Source organism: Trachinotus anak, unplaced genomic scaffold (genome assembly GCF_046630095.1).
Source record: "Trachinotus anak isolate AG129_WGS33_773 ecotype Australia unplaced genomic scaffold, CSIRO_AGI_Tana_v1 ptg000007l, whole genome shotgun sequence".
Lineage (NCBI taxonomy): Eukaryota > Metazoa > Chordata > Actinopteri > Carangiformes > Carangidae > Trachinotus > Trachinotus anak.
Genome location: NW_027273858.1, coordinates 21,373,146 through 21,389,262, shown reverse-complemented (window position 1 = coordinate 21,389,262; position 16,117 = coordinate 21,373,146). Strand labels below are relative to the sequence as shown.

At 40.0% G+C, this 16,117-nt stretch overlaps 1 protein-coding gene across 2 annotated transcripts; it reads right to left on the bottom strand.

Annotated features, from left to right (window-relative positions):
- Nucleotides 1-606: 606 nt before the first annotated feature.
- Nucleotides 607-14,388, bottom strand: pik3ap1 (phosphoinositide-3-kinase adaptor protein 1). Of its 2 annotated transcripts, XM_071481370.1 has the most exons (18): nt 14,102-14,378; nt 13,108-13,219; nt 12,797-13,038; nt 11,888-12,132; nt 11,227-11,371; nt 10,988-11,130; nt 10,763-10,895; nt 10,319-10,515; nt 9,667-9,844; nt 9,507-9,569; nt 9,158-9,409; nt 9,010-9,066; nt 6,738-6,931; nt 6,563-6,635; nt 6,202-6,369; nt 4,125-4,195; nt 3,220-3,320; nt 607-1,134 (listed from the first exon to the last, which is right to left on the bottom strand). In XM_071481370.1, the coding sequence occupies exons 1-18, from the start codon at nt 14,130-14,132 to the stop codon at nt 1,017-1,019; spliced, it is 2,523 nt and encodes an 840-aa protein (XP_071337471.1). In that variant the 5' UTR covers nt 14,133-14,378; the 3' UTR covers nt 607-1,016. The 2 variants fall into 2 exon arrangements, with proteins under 2 accessions (XP_071337471.1, XP_071337470.1); XM_071481369.1 differs by having other exon boundaries at nt 12,797-13,219; nt 14,102-14,388.
- Nucleotides 14,389-16,117: the final 1,729 nt, after the last annotated feature.

Genomic DNA, 16,117 nt, shown 5'->3' with positions numbered 1-16,117 from the left:
GTGGCCAGACCTCTTATTGCACAAGAAATAAATCAACACTGGTTGTAAAGGAGCCAATTAAGAATAAGCACGTATTCAAGCATATAAAAGGATTATATTATTATCATTATTTTATATAATATTCATCATGAAATCAAGAAGTTACATTAAGTCTGATGTACAAAAAAACAGACCCCCCCCAAAAAGGTTATTATATCATCAATGCATGACCAATGGCAATCCTTCAAGATTAAGAAAGATGCTATGCACATATCACAGCCAGAAGTATGAAGGTGACAACATTTGAGTAAAAATTAGTGGAATATTACAAAAAAACAATTAAGTAAAACCATACTTAATTGTAATAAAACAGGAATATAGGTTATATATAGGGAAGAGTTGGGGTTGGGAGTTGGGGTGGCTTCCCACAAGTTTGATATATATATATATATATATATATATATATATATATATATATATATATATATATATATATATATATATATATATATATATATATATATATATATATACATATTAGCATCATCATTAATAGTACTGGCACAGTTGGTAGAGTTAATTTTACAGGACACCCACAACAAACCATGATTAAATATAACACCTAAACACAAGCTATCATACCTTTTATTATTATAATCACAGAATTTATTAAAAAATGTCCTACAGTCATTACAGTTACAGTTTTTACATTAAAAAACATACAATGACATATAAACCAATCAGACTAAATATCACCCTCTCACCCACACACATAGACACACATACACAAAGACAAACAAAGACACAAATCCACCCACATGCACACAAAATGAAATATTATAGGGACTGAATACATAAACATACACATTAATAAAAGCAAAAACAACAAAGCAACTGTCTCTCTGTGTGTCTTCATCTTGTTAAATCCTGATGGTTGTTTACAGAGGAACACACTGTCTTTCCAACACATCCTTCCCTGTTAAATAAAAATAACCCATAGCTTTAGATACTAAACCCAGCAAAAGTAGACGTGTGGATCACCGCAGTCGCCGAGGTATGGGAGGTGCCGGGGTTGTTTGTCTGTGAGAAGGTCTTTGAGGAAGTGCTCGAGTAGGGCAGGATATGTAGCGCTCATTAAGCATCTTCTCGGGCACCCTGCAAGAAACAGACAGTGAGGTCAGCCACTGATGCAGTTATATATACAGTAAAGACCGGGTAAAGTGAGACATACATCAATTAAAAGGCTGCAGCATAGTGACATCTACACCCAGACTCTGAAACTAGTGTTTCAAACAATATACTATATCATTTGTTTATAACAGAGTTACAACAGGGTGGTTAAACCAATATATTTATATAATTGTGGTAGTTTTAAAATGAGTACTTTTATATTTAGATTGTTCTTCTTTTATACTTTTAAATGTGTGATTAAGGTAGCTTAACCACAACAAATCATATAATTTGCACCTGAGTCAAAAGCTCAGATGGTGGTAACTGCTACTCTGTTAAGTTAGCTTTAGCATTAGAGTTAGGTTTATTTCTACACCATTATTTAATGTAGCTACTGCCTCATTTAGATATAAGGAGAAATAAACTCAATTTACACAATGTCAGTTTATCAAAATGGATTTTTTTCAGCTGCTGTAGGGTAAAATCTGTAAATTCAGTTATTGTGTTAGCTCAGGCCGAACATGGTTATCAGCTACAGTGGCCTTCACTTGATGTGCCGTAGCTCTGTTGCTCAAGCTAGGTGGCTGCTTACAGCAAGTTCTTCTGTCCACGTTACCAAACTGTGCCGCCGGTTTTGTTTTGAAGTAACTGAAAATGTAAATGTAAAATGCTGTTTTCACAGAAATGATATATTTCTGTATGAAGTCAGACATTCACAGTGTCTCACCCGACACTTGCAGGACACACACACGCCTCAGTGAGGTTTCACAGTGACACGGTTAACTTAGCAAGAATGAAACCCACACAGGCAGATTTTGCCACACTGTTTGTAGCACATCAAACTTTCATACAACGTTGTGGCTTGTTCACTTTTTTCATTATTTAGATGCTTACATATTTCTAAGAAATGACAAGTGAAATTGTTACTTCCTACAGACAAAATTTCCTGATAGTGATAATAATAATCACCTTGCATAGCACCTTTAAAAATAGGATTTACAAAGTGCTTTGACAGACATATAAAAGGCAAATATAGGATAATATCACTACAGAACTTTACTGATTTCAGAAGCTCTGTTTTCCCTGTTACTGTTATATCTACATAGCACCTAAACGTGTTTTACTCAGAGATGGAATTAGGTTGTAGTTATGATGGGTTCAAAAAGAACAAGAAACATACTGTTCAGAAAAAACAACATCGAAATGGGAACACAGATAGGTACATACAGCACATTACAATATAATATATAATATGTGCAATGGCTAAACAAGCTAAAGCTGCACCAGAGTGTATACTGTGCACACACAGACCCTGTAGCATTTAAAATGATCAGACTGTTGTTACAGGAATTCATCAAAGCCAAAGCTAACTATCAAAATAGTTTGAGAGTCACTTGAACTTTTGCTTTTGTTTTAAAATGTTCTCAGCGTGTTCCTTCACTTCTGTGCATGGGAGATATTTATATCTTTACAAGACATGAACATCGACGCCTTCATCACTTTCTGACTTTGGCTTCCTCCCTGAAGCACAGCTGTGAATCACTGGTGGGTGAATGTTTCCTCTTTCTCCACCTATTGTCTCTCTCATCACTGCTTGCATATTCTTTATCTCTCTGCATCTGTCATGCAATGATAACCTTATAATATAATACACCTCTGTTATAATTGCAGAGGTCATCAGTCAAATCAGTCATGCCACATGCCATTAAAATATAAACAGTTGTAACTTTATTTGGTGCTGCTTGCTAAAATGAATGCAGTCTAATACAGTCATGCAATAACTCCGCCCTGCAGGAAGCTTATAATGGTCAGTGTTTCTTGATATTGTGTCAGGGAGGTGCTCATTCAACTGTAGGATCATTTTGGAGGCTGCCGTATGTGGTGCTGTTGCACTGCATTGCATGTTGACAGGTGTTTCTAATATATTGTCTACCTCATACAAATCATTGAGGGTAGGCTAAACAACAGACACTCCTCTTTGTGTAATACAATTGTCTGTATCAAATTGCTAAATACTGTGTTGTTCTGCACTGTAGCATCAGTAAACTGAATCAGTGGCTTCAGACTGACCTTTCTGGGATTCGTGGAGGAACCCTGGGTGGAGGAACGTCGGGTGCAGCATCAGACGGTCGTGGGGGTCGTGGTGGAGGAGGGAGATTTTCTATTGTGTCCTTTAGAAAAAAAAAATCAAACGTATACTGTGACCACACCTAAAATAAAGATTTTGACAAATCCAACAAAATTCAGTTCCTGATCCTCAGTTGAGAGGCTTGCTACATTTCTTGAATTTGTGTGAAGTAACCTGAAATTAGACTTCTGAAACGACAAAACAAGCAATCTGAGGATATCACTCTGGGTTTTAGGGAAATGTAATGACATTTTTTGTATATCTGACATTGTATCGACCAAATGATTGATCGGTTAATCAAAGATGTAACTGTCAGATTAATCAATAAGGTAAATAGCTGGTTACAGGCTTCTTCAGACCCACAGTAAGACCTGTGTGATATGAGTGGGTGTTTCAGTTAAAGTGTTAAAATTGAGGTCTGAGGAAGAAAACACAGTCTGATTACACTAAGACAAGCGATTTCTGAGAAAACATTGAGCAATGTGAGCCAAGATTCAAAGATTGCACAAACCAGAAAAACATAATTTGAGTCTTTTGTCACTGTAATTTTAAAACACAGGTAGATCTGTAGCTGTGAATATTTCAGGCGCTGAAAAACTGAAGTACCCAGTGAATATAGAATAAAACTGAACCTAGAGTCTCTGACTACCTCTCTGCTGCGCGTGCAGTTGCGTCATACATGTCACAAGGGCAGAATACAAGGTTAGAAGGAAAGTCAAGGTTCAGTTTGGCTTATAGACTCTGGGCAGTGTAGCAGTTTCTGATGTAGAAGGAGGTAAGTCTGCATGAAGACTTGTTTTTAAATGCACTGAGGATGCAGCTGCTTCTGTTGTTAGTTCGGACTCACCTCAAAGTCAGGTTCTGTCCCGCTGCTGTAGCTAAAGGCGCTGTGAGTACTGAGTCTGTTGCTTTCAGTGCCTGATGTAAGGAGAAAACAGGTTAATGTGGCAAGAGAACATGTGATGTCAAGACTCTATGAGGTTAGTGCTTGTGGTGAATTATGCCATTAAACCACTTCGCCAAATGCGGACAAAAATATTGTGTTTGAGTCGATGTTGCAGCTGTACAACACGTCTGCAGGAGCGGTGAGAGTGAGATTAAACACAAAGGAGAAGCCTGTAAAGAACAGACACGATTAAATATGAGCCTCATGAGGCTGTCAGCATTCTTCAAACCTAACAACAGCATCTGAAAGCACTGTTTGTCCTTTGTGATAATTGTACACTCACTTATGATAGCTTTTCTGAAAAAATATTAAAAAATATGGAAAGTAGAGGAGGAGGTAGGACTCAAAGTGACAGTTCCCTGTCAAATGCAAATAACCTAAAATTGGTAAGAACAGCTCAATGCTCCTTGTATTATGAGCCAGCTCACTTTAAAACAACATAAACATGAGAAAACCTTGAAAGAACAAACACTATAACTTAAACAAACTATGACTATGAAGGGTTAATTAAGTGTCTACATCTCTGATAAGATCTGGAGTCCCAGGTCATCAAACTGTAATTTGACTGTGGGAAATTCCTGTTTCTTCTGGTACATATAAGTTGGGTTTTTTTTTTGCCTGTAAGAGAGGAAGTATTTCAGACACATTTTAATATTTCAGGTCAGTTTTCTTAGGGCAAAGAACCAAAGCTGTTTTTCTTACTGAAGAGCTCTCAGGAAATCTCTTGTGCAATTTTTGTCTTTGAATAATTGTGTGTGTGCATGACTTTAATTTGAGACAATGTCTAGAATAAACAGAACAAGTATGAATCTCCCCAAAACCAAATACCAAAAGCTCCTAAGAGATTTGTTTTCCCTGTTCTTTCTCCCATTTGATGTAATTTAGATTCATAGAGGGAGAGTTAACAGACTGACATACATCATAGAAGTGGGCACCATCATAACAGGATTTTTTTGCAAAGTCAAGACATCCGTCAAGATCAGAGGGTGAAGCCTTTTTTTCGAAACACATGGGTGTAGCTTGTGATTAACAGGAACATTATTTCTAGGAAATCCTTGAGCAAAAGCCCCACTCACTCAGGTACAGATCACCGACAGTACATAAATCAGCACTGTGAGAAATCATTATCAAGTCGGTTTGGTGGGAATGATGGACTTCAAGAAATTCAGAAGAAGGAATGACAATGTCCTTGGCCTTCAGTAAACCTTCATTTGCCTCCATCTACCTGATGCTTCATCCATCATACAGTAATAAAACAGAATAAAAAAGGCTTTGGCCTGTTCAGAGTTGTTGGATTGTGGAACAAAGTTATGAGAAAAGGTTATTATTTCTTACAGGTAATGATTTGGCCACCATTACCATGACTATTACCACTGCCTGTAGGAAAAGGGAGGCAAATACTTGAGGTCCTGGCAGCCAGAGAGACTTAGAAGGCACAGGAATAACACGTAATGTTTTGTCAGAGGAAATGCATTACTGACAAGCATGCCTCTGGTTGGTGTATGAAAAAAGAAACACCCTTGAGTCAAGTCCGTTACTTAATCTAGTTTTGGATTATTCCACTGGATTTAACTTCCAGTGTTTTCTACCACCCACTGCAGCAGTGTCTACAGGGAAACACCATCAGCCATGACAACAAATGGACAAAGTTATTCAGGTAGCACCCAGTTGGAAGTTGAATTTGCACCAAGCTTCCACATCTGCAAATGCTGGCACTTCCAATATCACCACTGTCTCCAAGTGCCAACAGTAACATGTGAATATGAACCTTTTCTCCTGCATCTTTCTCAGTCTCTTCCAGCCTCAAACTGAACGTGAAATATAGAAAGGATTGACTGATGATCAGAACTGGTATAGCCCACATTGTCTGTGACATGTATTTAATAGGAAAGACCAAGAACCGAGAGGTCACAGTTCTAGCAGCTGAGCCACAGTGTTGGGGAAAAGACATCATGAAGAAGAAAAAGCTTTGACTTACTTGATGTGCTGGACGTGCTACCTGTCTTCCAGCTGCCTCTCTGGATAACCTGAGCCACAGGAGGGGGCGGAGCCACCATTCTGGGTGCTGGCTCATACACAGCACACTCTAATGTCACACTGGAGCCCCAATATAAGTTCCTCTGCAGCGGAGCACTTATCTCATAATCTAAGAGGGGTCAGACCACATCAAATAAGAGAATTTTTGAAAACAACAGGATGTGATTTTTCACTGTGCTCTGCTCGTAAACAAATTAGTTTTACAACAGTAAGACATGCTCATAGTCAGTCCATCATGGAGATACATGTCGTCCAAATGAATACAATAAATATTCAAACGATAAATAGTCAAATTATTCTACCGAGCTCCTTTCCTGTCTTCTCTCTCTCTTTGTGACGCCTGGTGATGCTGTCTCGTAATTTCTTCAGATTTTCCTTGACAAAAGAAAAGAAACAGCACACATGAAACACATTAGATCTATTTGTGCACCGTGAATCCACACCCGACAGGCCATAAAGTTTGTATTATTTATCTACCTGCTGATAGCGAATAGAATTCGCCCTCCGCTCATGGTCAAACTGCCAAGCCTTGAACTCTTGGACGGCCTCATCCACAGTGATTTCCCCCACTTTCACTCTCTCCTGCAGAGATATGAGCTGCCTCTGTCCAGGGGTCTTCATCCCAGCATAGGGGTCATGAACGGGTGTCGGAGCCTCCGTTGCAGGCCGAGCTGGATGGGTGGAAAACTTGTTAAACTTAGTGAAATTTATTTCATGCCCAGGGAAAACATAAAAAAATTTTTCTTGATAAATCAGTAGTTTTAAAACAGTGTAATGGAGAAAGCTGACGTGGTGGCCAATGATAACTACGCTCATTGGTTGAGTCAAACTTTCAGTAGTACATTAAAAAAAACACTGATAAACAGAAAACATCACTACTATGCAGATGAGCAGAATGGTCTCAAGGCAAGAATAAAAACAAAATTAAAGTAAAATATCAGAAGAAGCAAAAGAACAGGAAGATGCATAAATGCTATTTTATACAAGAAGTTCCCATGATTTAAAAATGGAAATGTCCTAAATCTTTATTTCAAAGATAAAATATTCTGCAGAAGATAGAACTTTTTTTATGTTTGTTTTGCTTTGATTATTACTGTACTGTTCTTATGTATTGTCTTATGTCTTGTGTATTCCTGTATATCTGTTGATTGGATTGTTAATCTGGCTGCTAATCCACCTATCAGATTTTAAAAATAAAATAAAAAAAGTTTTGTCTATCCAACTTTATTTGGTTGTAGCATATGGGTGCCTGCCTGATTGACAGTTACATATTTTGGTTATTCCCCTTCATTGTGCTAAGTTTATTCTTCTGGGGGCGGCATGGTGGCGCAGTGGTTTGCACTGCCGCCTCACAGCAAGAAGATTCTGCTGGGTAGAGTTTGCACGTCCTCCCCTCCCACAGTCCAAAGACCAAATAGCTCCTTGTAAATGATTGTTTGTCTCTATGTGTCAGTGCTGTTATAGACTGGCGACGTGTCCAGGTGTGCTGTGCCTCTTGCCCAGTGTCAGCTGGGATTGGGTCCAGTTTTTCAGTTCCTCCACTATTTTATCATTTTGCTGTTGATCCTGGGTGAGGACACTTGTCCCAGTTCTATTGTACATTGCAGTTGGCCCAGTTCGGCTGATGGTGCTGTGCAGTGCTTTTACCTCAATCACCGGGCGTTATTTCAGGAAGCCTAGACCAATTATTTGTTCCCCACCAATAAGTGGAAGCTGATCTACCAACAAAAGGCCCTTCCTCTTCCTCCTGAACTCTCTCTGAGCCAACAGACTCTACAGTACCAAGAGTTTCCCCACACCCCACTGATTGATTGTTCTTTTAAAAATTCCAAAAAGTCCAAATTTGATTTATCTCTGTTTTCTCCTTCTTGTTGCTTCCCACTGAGCTGGGTTGTATCAAATGGACTGTAATTTAATTCATTTCATTTTTCGGTTAGCCTGCAGGATCAGTTGATTCACTGCGGAGCATTTGCACAAGTGAGAGGAGGACATCAGAGCCTCATAACGTCCACCCACCCTATTTTTTATGGACGCCTTTCACAGCAGAAATCTTGACTTGCCAAGGCAGAAAAAGGACAATGTTCACAATGGCTGCATTCCATTTAGGTGAGCCAGTTCCAGGGCTCTGGTACTGGGCATGCTCTCTCACTGTCATGGCTGAAACACTAAATTGAATGGCACCATTGTTGGTCTTATCTACAACTGCGCTTCTCCTGCTTTGATAAGGCAAAATGTTCGACATGCTTTGGTCTCAGAGACTTGGTTAAAAATGCCCTGAGACACATTTAGCCACAACCTTTTTATTTGACCATCTTGGTGACACTGAGAACCTTGAGTCTCGCAGTATTAATAGCGCAAAGGTAGCATAGTTCACGTGCGGGCGATAGGGTCGAGCTTTGAAGGTTGTTTTCTATACATACACTCATGAGTGATACTGATCAAAATAAAAAGCAAGCACACTGATGACTGACCATATGAAGGTATTAAGAGATAATGTCAAACAAAATAGAGAATCTACTACTCTGTTTTTTAATGTAGTAACGTGTTCAGCTTACTAAATCCAGAAATATTTGGCTCCCTCCATTGAGAAAGATGAGATTATTAGCAATTTTACAATGTGTTAAAAACTTTAAATGCATATGATAACAAAACAGTATCAGTCTTATGATCTAACTATACTGGAAGAAATCAAACATAAAAAATAAAGATTCTCAGTGTTATTTTTAATAATTCAAACTTTTTTTTTTACCTGCAGGATATCCCATCTCCATCATCTTACTCTGGGACGTACTTTTATCTGAAAATACTGTCAAAAATATCAAGTTATCTATTTTTGGCTGGAGAGCAGTTTTATGAATAATGATGTGTAAAGAGAATAAAAACAGACTGCACAATACCTCTAGAGATGTAGGTCATAGGCTTTTCAGGCTCAGGCTCAAACTCAGTTCTGGGGATGGGGGCTGGTGGACGGTTCTGGATTAGCGGGTTAAAGCTACTATTTGGATCCACAGTATCATAGATATCCTCTGGGCAGATGTTGTATGGATCCTCCTCCTCTTCAATTTGATCTAAGTCATTCTGATAGTTTTTTTCCTCTTCTTCACTTTTAGGGGGCTCGTTGTTCTGGACTACATCTTGGTGAGGTTTTGCTGGAGGACACATTGTAAATAACATATTATCACTACATTATACATACACAATGTTTCTATTGAAGGTCATTACTTTGACAGTTGTTCAAATGTATACCTTGGAAAAACTTTCGAAGCATAGCTTCCTCTGGGTTCTCGTCTACTACATTCATCACCTCATCTGATAAAAACAGCACAGCGATCATCAGTGACGTTTTAACCACAAGTTTTGCGATTATCATTGTAAGATCCAATAAATAAAATCATGTTATTCTTACATAGGTCCTCTGCACATTCAGGGTCGATCCCCAGCATCGACTCATATATGTCCTCTGAACAACCTGAGTACTTCATCATGATATCTTGAGATGTAGCTGACATGAGTTCATACACCTCTGCACACTCCTCTGTGTTGACAGTGTCTTCGAGATGAGACTTGAGCATGTCGGCTGTCTCCTAGATTTGTTTGAACACAGGAAACAGGCAGACATTGACTCAAAAGATACGAGTAACAGATGCTGAATCCAAATGTCCCCACACTTGCACTCATGTACCCAGGAGGGGTGCAAATATTGTCTCTGGCACCACATGTAAAGGGGAAATTTTACTGCACATTCTGCCATTTGAATGGCACATATCATCAAATATCATCAAAATACTTTGTTCTGAGATATAGGTCCACAAATTTCCGTTAATCTCCATGGAAACACAGGAGCCCTGTCTCATATTGTATTTCTCCCCCTTGCAGTCCAGCACCCTGACAAACTTGACGTAATGACAGTGAAGACGTCATAGTTTGTATGACAAAAGTTCACAAGTCCGGAGGGTGCACATTTGGACTCAGCCCGTCTGACAGAAGAAAATATCAAAAACGATACTAAAAAAGGATACTAAATAAAAATAAGAAAAGGCTTTCATTAGTCAGCTTACAACAAATTCATCCATGAACTGTCTAAGATCAGAGAAGCCACTCCTCTCGGCCAGCGTGTTGGGGTAGTCTCCGTGTTTATTCATTACGCTGTAGGCCTGTAAAGCTCCAGGACATTGAAGGAGAATGGTGGTCAGCTTCTTCAGGCCGTACTTAGCAGCAAAGTGGAGCAGTGTGGGAAGCTCCTCATTACGTTGATCTGTACAAAGCACAAAAAGATCAGATACAACCATTCGAATGACCGTATGCTGACTCTTTAAAGATGCTTTCACTTTCTGTGATTTCATTGTAACAAGTCAAACAGGCACTGCAGTGATGCTGTTCGTGAAATACATGTGTAACAACAGCAGATCCTTCACTAACTTTATGGTATCACGTGGGGAATGCCCCAAAAAATAGCAAGTACTGGCAACTAGCAGAGCCAAAAATCAGAGCACTGTACTCACATGCTGCCATATTTTCTTCTTCAATCTGTCTGATTCCAAAAAGCTGGAGACTTGTTGCCGGCATTCTGGATTTTAAGGAGTCAGTTAGCATGTTGTCCAGTGATTCTGTTGCATTGGATGTCAAGTTGAAGGCCTGGAGGTAAAAAATAAGTGGCATCAGTAGAGGAGCTATTAAACTAGCAAAAAAAGCCAACAGTGCTTCACACTATATGAATAATGTCTCACCTGGCAGATGAAGTTAACAGGATCAGTAGCATTTTCAAGACACCGACTGACTTCACCCATATTGGTATAATACATAACAGGCGTCAAGCTGACGCAGGAATGGTCAGTGTGCATGGTGAGTGATACCAGTCCAGCAGGCATATCTAGATGAAAACAAGAAAATACAACAACTTCAGATATCTCACATTCACCAGTTCAGGTAACAGCTTAAGGTCACATGACTTCCTGGAGGTACTTGCCAGGTGCAGCAACACTTATAGTGTATTCGTTCTCCACAGTGCCTGGGACCCTTTTTGCAGCTACACCTTCAGATGAAAACTCCACCTCTGGTACCAGCTGATCATCTATTTTCTGCCTGAAAATGATAAACAGCGTCTCCCGTTCCTTAAACAAAAAGGTGAAATAGAATTAACATTCTTTTCTTCATAAATTTCATTTTTCGACGTTGCCAGTTCATATGTTTTACTTATACCAAAAAAACAACAGTAACACAATGTAACTGTTGAATATATAGATGCCTGATGTCTCTCTGTTAAATTAAGAATGTAGCGACTTCAGGGAACAAACTGAAAGTCGCTGAGAGGCTGATGTTGGCCTGATTAGCTTTGCCTACGCGCCAACAATCTGCTGCCAGTCCAGAATACATGAAGAAAAAACTTTTATTAACAAAAGAAGATCAACTTATCATAATGTGCACATATCAAAATCTAAATAACTACAGTGATCAAAAGAAAGAAAGAAAAAAAACCATTAATAGCTGATATCACAAACACTAATGAATAACAACACCAAAATATAAATCACAAAATCCACTCCTGTCTGAAAACCATATCAAACTCATTACACACATCCCCTAAAATAGCCTCTGATGTTATTATTATATAATAACTCGAGTCTTACCCCACAGAGGACTCTGCGTGGTTGAACGGTGAGACAGGTGAGCTGCGAGGGAGTGCTAATTTCCTCCCTTGCTGAATTCTCTGTGCTCACAGGTTCCTCTTCATCCTTCAGGACAGTTTCTCTCTGCTCTTCTGACGCCACTTCCTCTCTTTCATCAGTGGTGGGATTTTCAGTTGAAGAGGCTGCTGAGATGTGCAACTCTGGTGTGGTTGCAGATTTGCTCTTTTCAGCCTCTGCTTGTCGACCTATGAGTAGAAGGCAACAGATTGATTCTCAAAAATCTATTACTTTTATGGGTATCTAAATATTCTACGTAGGTTGAAGGTGCTTTTATTTAGTTTTAGTTATTCAGCAGAGACTAAAGGCTCAACAACCCTCTTGTTTTAACTCTGACGACATATGTGGTTTTATGGAGTTAATTTTGAGGTATCTCACTCTGAAACTGAAACCAACCTTACACAATAGCAGTGAATGGAATTTCATTTGTGTTTTTCAAAACATTTATTAATCCACAGAATATTTACCATTACTATTTCTTCAGTCCAAGTGAAAACTGTTGGTTCAGTGGATTGATCTGATTAACAAGCATGTTGTCTTTGGAAAGCCAACATGCTTTTGAGTCCTTTTTCAAACATTTTTTGTCAAATCTTTACCACCACATAGAGTATGAAATTTCACTCACTTCCACTGTAGTGGAGCTGAGGTAAGAGATGACACAGCTTTTGTCATTTGGAAGAACTGACGCTATAATTGGTTATATTTGTATATTTGGGCCTCAAAGCAGCTTCTCTGAATATTAAATGATCTCGGTCTGTCAGACAAAAGCTTCAGACATACACCTATAACCACACGAGTGTGAAGTGTGAGTCTTTAAAGGCACAAAGACGAGTGTGATGAAGCGGTGCGTACTGTCAGCGATGGACTCCACAATGGTGGAGATGTAGACGGCAGGCTCGTCATCAGCGTGAAGTTTCCTCCAGCTCTGCCAGTCTTCAAAACACTCCGTCGGTACGTCGTCCTCCGAGACGCCGCACAGCAGCACCACCGCCCTGTGCGGCGGATACAGGAGTCTATGCAGGGCCCCCTGCAGGTGAGGGTCAGAGAGCATGTCCAGGAATGAAGCCGTGAGGAGCAGCACGATGCACTTGCAACTGTGGAAGTGTTCAAAGTTATATCCATGCAGCTGGTCGGCCGGGCCGACTGTGTACAGCAAAATTGACCTTTTGTGCAGTTTTCGAGAGGATTTCAAGATCTTCTGCAAGTACGCGGCCCACTCCTGCGCCTCGGCCGCGTGCAGGATCAGCAGCTCATGCGCTGAGTTTGATGTGGAGCCTGATGAAAGACCCAACATATCACAGTGTGATTAGTATGCACAGTGCATGCATTCAACCAGTCTCATGACCAGCTTACCAGGGCATGAAACTGGAAAATAATGAATAATTAGTTCCTCCTAAAGCCCGCTGACCCAGCCTCGCCGTGAAACATCAGTCACAGTCTTGTAATCAGCTCAGACATTACACTAATGACACGACACTGCTGATATTATGCGTCGGTTTTCCACGCTGCAGCAGGTAGTGTTTGTCGTGGAAATGCTCCACAACATACCAGCTGTCCGGCTGTGGAATGTCAAGGTGACTGTGGTCAGAGAATCAATGTCTGATTTGTTTGATATTCCAGCGCAGTCAACACGGTGCTGTGCAAACACTGCGCTGGGTGCACACTGGTCGGAGTAATTCGGTTTGACTCATTACAGTGTTTAATCAGGGCAAGTTCACCTCTGTTCACGCTAACTGGGGAAGAAACCCAGCGCCAATATCCACCTTCATCACAGCTCCCACTCCCACGGCGGGGCAGAGACTCGCCATCTGCCTGTTAAAAGCCGCGAACCCGGCTGGCTTAAATTTAGACATGACACACAATCATAAAATAAGTGACCTATGAATATAACTGTACAGGAAAGCTATGATGTGTGCTTCCTCTTTTTATATATATATATATATATATAAACTCAGAGGAGATTATCAAGTGAAAGTTCAGATTAAAAAAAAAGTTCAATTAAATAAAACGCAGCATATTTCAAAAGATTGGATAAAATATCCTTTAACATTTATACAGTCTCGTCACTGGCCGACAGCACAGCGCGGTGTCAGTGTAAATATGTCCTCTGGCTTTACCCTCTCCACCTGAAACTGAGTGAAGTCGGCTCATATTCACCTGCTTCAGTGCTTGAGACGGGTTCCTCCATGGTTGCCAAGCCTCAAAAAGTTCCCAAGGTCACCTCACAAAGGAGCATCGTTTGGGGAAATATGTCTTTTTTAGTTCTTCAGTTCAGCTCAAACTCCTGAGACTTCATTAGCTCTCATCGGCTACAGCCTTGTGCTCAGCTGTATTAATAGCAACACTTAGTTTCCTGATTTTGGTGACACTGCCCCACTTCCTGAAACAGTTGAAGAAGTGAGACAAATGCACCACAGTGGTGTCAGAATGTGCAGCAGGACTGCGATTACACTTTCCGTCGGCCGGCCTCCGCCTCTTTTCATTTGTTGATTATTTACAACGAATCATCTTTATATGAGGGAAATAAAAAGCAAAGGTGTAGTTCAGAGGGACTGTGACGTTTCTTGAGACATCTTGAGACATGCAGACACAGAAAAACAGATTAACACAAAGCCTCATGTTTTTTGTGTTGGAAATATTTTTGATACACTTTTGCTCTCTGTTCTCAAAAATACTGCACACACACACACACACACACACACACACACACACACACACACACACACACACACACACACACGCAGACACAGACAAACACATCTATTCACCTGTTGCTGGAGCCACATGCATCTTCCGTTTTTTCACTTCCTTAACAAGGTGTTTCACTGTGAAGGTGACGCTGTCACACTCAAAACAGTAACACAATGATACTATTAACTCAACAAAAGACTCTACACCCACTGAGGTGCTGCCTTCAAATGACTTTAAACATGTGTGTACCCTGTTTCTGGGTTTATTTAATATATATTTAATATGTATTTGATAAGTGTGAGCACTTTGTACTGTGATAATAACAGTTTTATTATTATGACTCTGTTTTCTATCTTGTAGTTTTATTATCATGACTCTGTTTTATGTCTAGTAGAGTTACTCATGTGCTCAAATGCTGACTAAAAATGACCCCACACATATAGTAGACGCAGACACAAGGACAATGTATTTCCCAAGCAGATGACTGCTTGAATGAGTCAAATAAGTGAATGAATCATCTGTATGGTGTAATTATTACTCAGTATGTGAAGTTCCAGATTCCTCAAAAAAATTTCCTCTATCACACCGAAGCGCGAGGCACCACACTCAGATCTCCACTAGAGAGCAGCAGACAATCACTCACACTGGTCCCCAGCACTGGCCACTGTGCAGGCAACAACCTGAGGAAACAAGTCCCTACAAGGCGTTCAGAGGAGGGATCCAGGTACCTCTACACAGGTGTGGTTAGATACCTAAGTATTAATGTCCCATCTTACTTTGGGTATTATTGAAATCCATTTTTTTTTTTTGGCTAGAAGGACAGTAACACTTGTGCATCTTTACTTGGCACCACTGGGGAAAAAACTATTTCAAACAGCAACTCTCACTCCTCAGTTTAAGGTAATGTTGGTGTGGAGGACTGAACCAAAGAAAACACCACCAGGCCACATACATCCACAGAGGAAAACTGTCTGGGCCTCTGCAGGCTGGAGGGATGACTGCACTCCTCTGAAAAAAACATGTATGTTCTGTGGTAATGTGGATGTAGCCCGTGTTGCTTTGGAGAGATTGACTGATGTTGTTATGGTTATATTGATCTTGTGGATTCAGGTTGGCTGTGTCTGAAATCACTCTCTACTTACTATAATGTGCACTAGATTTACTATCTACTACTACTATCATTCTATTTGAGTGTACAAAGATGTTTATGCATGATATAGTGCTCTCTAAAATCTCCACAGTGGTTCAAAACAGTGGTGACCATGGCATGCAAACAATCTCACATTAAAATTGTGATATTTGTGCATAAACAAAATGAGACAGACAACTCTAAATCGACTGTCTGAAGGCTCAGTCGAAAATCTTAACAGGCTTTTTTGGGCTTCGACCACAAACTACAGAGGGGCTGCAAAGTTAAACCCCTTTTTACACATATTTATGCTGCTCGTGAAAAGTGTTGAAGGCATCATTTGAGGTACATTT

Bases quoted from the DNA above. Each gene is read 5' to 3' on its own strand.
- pik3ap1 (XM_071481369.1), bottom strand. From the start codon at position 14,132: ATGGAGGAACCCGTCTCAAGCACTGAAGCAG. The intron at 9,570-9,666 runs GTAAGAATAACA...TGTTTTTATCAG, and splicing joins TGAATGTGCAGAGGACCTAT to ATGAGGTGATGAATGTAGTA. The intron at 9,067-9,157 runs GTATTGTGCAGT...TATTTTTGACAG, and splicing joins TATGACCTACATCTCTAGAG to TATTTTCAGATAAAAGTACG.